Genomic DNA, 3,973 nt, shown 5'->3' with positions numbered 1-3,973 from the left:
ACATGTACACATCCATTGTACTAAGAAGAAGTAATTAAGGGCAAGAAGTAAAGGTATTTTCTTTTAGATAACTAAAATGTGGTCAAAAAATGTATTTCCAAAATGGTTAAAAGTTTATGTTTTGGAAACACCACACCAGTCTTGTATGTGGATCGTTTCTCGTATTTCAGATCAGCCCCAGTTGCTTTAATGGAGGTGAGCTGCAATTCTAGAAACAGCCTGTGGACAGGAGTGGCAGTGTAATTAAAAAAGGGAAAACCTTTTCTTATTCAATCCGCAGCCTTTAAAACGGCCAGAATTTAGAGAGACATATGGTGGATTTGCTAAAAAATTATGATGAAGCTGCCCATTTTTTAGAGACTTTAAAGAAAGTTTTGCATTGAAGTAAATGAAATTGTAAAGAGTTTACATTGTGATGACTAAACTAATATGACATTTGAAGAAGTGTAGTTATGGGGTGCAGTGGTAGAAGTCACATCTGGGCCCTCAAATCTGGAATCTCAAATCCCCTCCCCACATTAGAAGATATCAGTATAATAAATGGCACACAGCAAGTGGGGGACTTAGCTTTTTGTATAAGATTTTGCATAAGCAGCCAGAAACTTTACATTAAACTTTTGGGATACATTGACAAGATGGATACTATGACTTTATTGCCATCTCCAAAAATATGTTGTATTTACGTACTGTATATACATTTGTATCTGTCAGGCAAATATGAATGACGATGCTGTATCCGAAAGTATAGGTAAGAAGTTCTTACTTAACTTCTTAAAAAAAACTTGAAACTTAAAGGGTTTTTTCCACAAACCAAGTTAATTTTAAAGTTTATTTCAATCAGTAGATCTTGGAATAATAATAATTTCCACAATAGGATGTGTTTAAAAATGTTTTTCCTGTGCTGAGATAATCTTATAAATGTGCCCCTGCTGTGTACTAATTAATGGCTGTGGCTGACCGTGCAGGAACATGGTCTGATCATACCACATCTCCTGGGCAGGGGAGGAAGCAAAAGACTATACAGACATTACAGCATGGGATCACAGCTGATTCTTTTTGTGAGATAAAGCATTTTCCTTTCTTTTTAAAAAAAATGTTTTACCTCAAAGAAAGAATAATTTGTGATCCCCTGCTGTAATGTCTGTATACTATTTTGCTTCCTCCCCTGCCCAGGAGATGTGGTATGATCAGACCATGTTCCTGTATAGTCAGACACAGCCATTACACAGTACACAGCAGGGGACATTTATAAGATTATCTCAGCACAGGAACATTTTATTTAAACACATCCAATTGTGGAAATTATTATTATTCCAAGATCTATTGATTAAAATGAACTTTGTTCATCGGACAATCCCTTTAAGCCCAATACTAAACAACAGAATAGTACATTCTAATATACAGTGGGGCTGTTACATTTTTTGTTCCTTTTTGGAAAAAAGCTGCAGAATTGGTTGTTGCAATGCTTGAATTTGGCTGCTATTCATTTTATGCTCAATTCCTTCTTTGAAATTCGCTAACAGAAGATCTATGAAATCCCAGCAACTCCATCTGTTCATCAGTGTTTCAACTGTGATCTTCGAGAATTACTTGATAAAATTTCATCACATTTTCATTGTCGCAGGACATCCGGAAAGAGGTTGATCTTCAGTTGTCACTTCACCTTGTTTAAAATGGGACACGTGTTTTACTCATAGGAACCCCCTTGTAAGTTATTTGTAACAAAGCAACCATTTTCGATTCTTTTTTTCCCAAAAATATGGAAAACTTCAAAGCCGAATGTTATTCATGTGAATCAACCATCGCAAAATAGGCAAAAGATTGAACAACTCACTGAAAAAGAAAATCACTGAAGCCAAATGCAACCTTCCCTAACAATGCCAGCTGGCAAACTGACTCAGAGGAGTTCCGTAAACATTCATCTAGTGATGGAAACCCATACTACAACCACCCTTCAGAAGACAATTCCTTTTTCTTTTGGGTACCGTCTCATACAACATGACTCCATCCTCACCCTTTAGTTTGCTCAAATATGATTGAAATAAATTCAACATATGATCACGGCATAGTAGCAAAACCCATAACAGGCTGCGGTACACATAAAAACCAAAAGGTGGCCATATATAGACACATATAGCATAAACATTTCCTGACAGAGTATCAAAAAATCATTTTCTTATCTACTAAGATTTAAAAAAAAGCAGAAAAGCCGAGGAAGGACACATCTGTATTTCTACCATAGAACTTTGTTTGTACATGTTTTGAAACTACAATAATGGGACATTTGATATGAACTTGAATGCTAGAAATGTTATACTATAAGCGAGAATAATGTGGCCATTCAACATCTCAAGTCCACTAGAGTAGGGTTTGCTCGTTTCATAGAAAGAGGGGACCCGCTCTATGATGTCTGTATACTGCACTAGGGCATTTGGACTGGGGCTGTACATGATAATCAGCTGTGAGAGCCTGTAATGAGAACTTCTCTCTCAGTGGTGTGGGAAATTAACCCAAGGATCATGCTAAGTAGTTTGGAACCAACAGATACCAAGTCCTTCTGCACCAGGTGGATAGTGTTATAGTAGAAGAACTCTACTTTGAATTGCTATGGTGCCCCTCATTTTTCTAAACGTTTAGCAGTGAACATACAGCAAAATTTTTGTAATCTGAAAATATTTTTCTTTATTCAGGATGAACAAGTCCATTACCAGTGGTCTTTACCTTGTAGTATTTTCTATCGATGGTTTGAGGCAACCTTTGTTGTCAATGGTCTTCTTTGCAGTCTACTTCATTGGTGTTCTAGGGAACATCATTATTCTTATAGTGATTTTGATAGACAGACATCTCCACACCCCAATGTATATCTTCCTTAGTAACCTGTCTTCTGTGGACATCTGTTACATAAATATTACCCTTCCAAAACTGATGTATATTCTACTGTCCGGAGACAATTCCATATCTTTCATACATTGCTTCACTCAGCTGTACTTCTACAATTTCATTGTAGGAACGGAGATCATTTTGCTGTCAGTCATGGCGTACGATCGGTATGTGGCTATTTGTAAACCCTTACACTATCATCTCATCATGAGAATGAAGAACATTGTCCTGTTATTGTGTGTGAATTGGTTTTCAGGGTGTTTGAACTCGTTATTTTTTATTTTCTTCGCCTCACAATTGAACTTTTGCCGTTCCACCAAGATCCATCACTTCTATTGTGACACTAAAGCTTTAGTGAAAATTTCGTGCCCCACGAAATTCTTCCAAATCATAGTTCAACTTGAATTCTTGCTATTTGGACCAATCCCATTTATGATCGCTATACTATCTTATATCCAGATCATAAGGACCATACTGCAAATAAAGTCAACCAATAGCAGAAGAAAGGCATTTTCCACCTGTACATCGCATCTGACGGTTCTCACCATCTTCTATGGAACCATTTTATGCACATACATGACACCAGTCTCAGAAAATTCAGACATTTTTGACCAGATATTCTCAGTTTTATACACGGCAGTGACTCCCATGTTAAACCCCCTTATATACAGTCTTAGAAACCAAGATGTAAAAAATGCACTGCTTCTTCTTCTATCATACAAATAGAGAGAAGATAATATCTCAAAATTCATTTTGGACAGATGTACTTGAAACGGTCAGCAGATTTTCTTTAGTCCGAATAAAATTAGTTCTGAATTGAAAATTCCACAATTACCATGAAAGTCGAATATTACGCTCTGAGGTCTCTTCAAACCCTAAATTATAATGAGCAAAGAGGAGTGAAGGATTAAAAAATAAAACTTATACTCACCTGTCCTGGTCCCTTTCCTAATGCTTCCACCACCTCTGTCACTGCTTCCCTAATCCCCCAGTCCTCTGAAGCCCACGCGATCATTGGAGTGAAGTGAGGGACAGGTAAGTATAATGTCTTTTTGTTTCTTTTTTAAGCCTCTCTCCAGCCCTTAAAACTATT

At 36.8% G+C, this 3,973-nt stretch overlaps 1 protein-coding gene across 1 annotated transcript; it reads left to right on the top strand.

Annotated features, from left to right (window-relative positions):
- The first annotated feature begins 2,691 nt into the window (after window positions 1-2,691).
- On the top strand, window positions 2,692-3,606 carry LOC141167341 (olfactory receptor 1E16-like). The gene has a single exon (XM_073654762.1). It carries the CDS (start codon window positions 2,692-2,694, stop codon window positions 3,604-3,606), a length of 915 nt encoding a protein of 304 aa, XP_073510863.1.
- The last annotated feature ends 367 nt before the right edge of the window (window positions 3,607-3,973 follow it).

This window comes from Phyllobates terribilis, unplaced genomic scaffold, assembly GCF_046119375.1.
Source record: "Phyllobates terribilis strain yellow unplaced genomic scaffold, ASM4611937v1 Scaffold_11__3_contigs__length_659146591, whole genome shotgun sequence".
Lineage (NCBI taxonomy): Eukaryota > Metazoa > Chordata > Amphibia > Anura > Dendrobatidae > Phyllobates > Phyllobates terribilis.
This window is presented reverse-complemented; position numbering and strand designations above follow the sequence as displayed.

Excerpts from the sequence above, each read along its gene's own strand:
- LOC141167341 (XM_073654762.1), top strand. The coding sequence starts at position 2,692 with ATGAACAAGTCCATTACCAGTGGTCTTTACCTTGTAGTATTTTCTATC.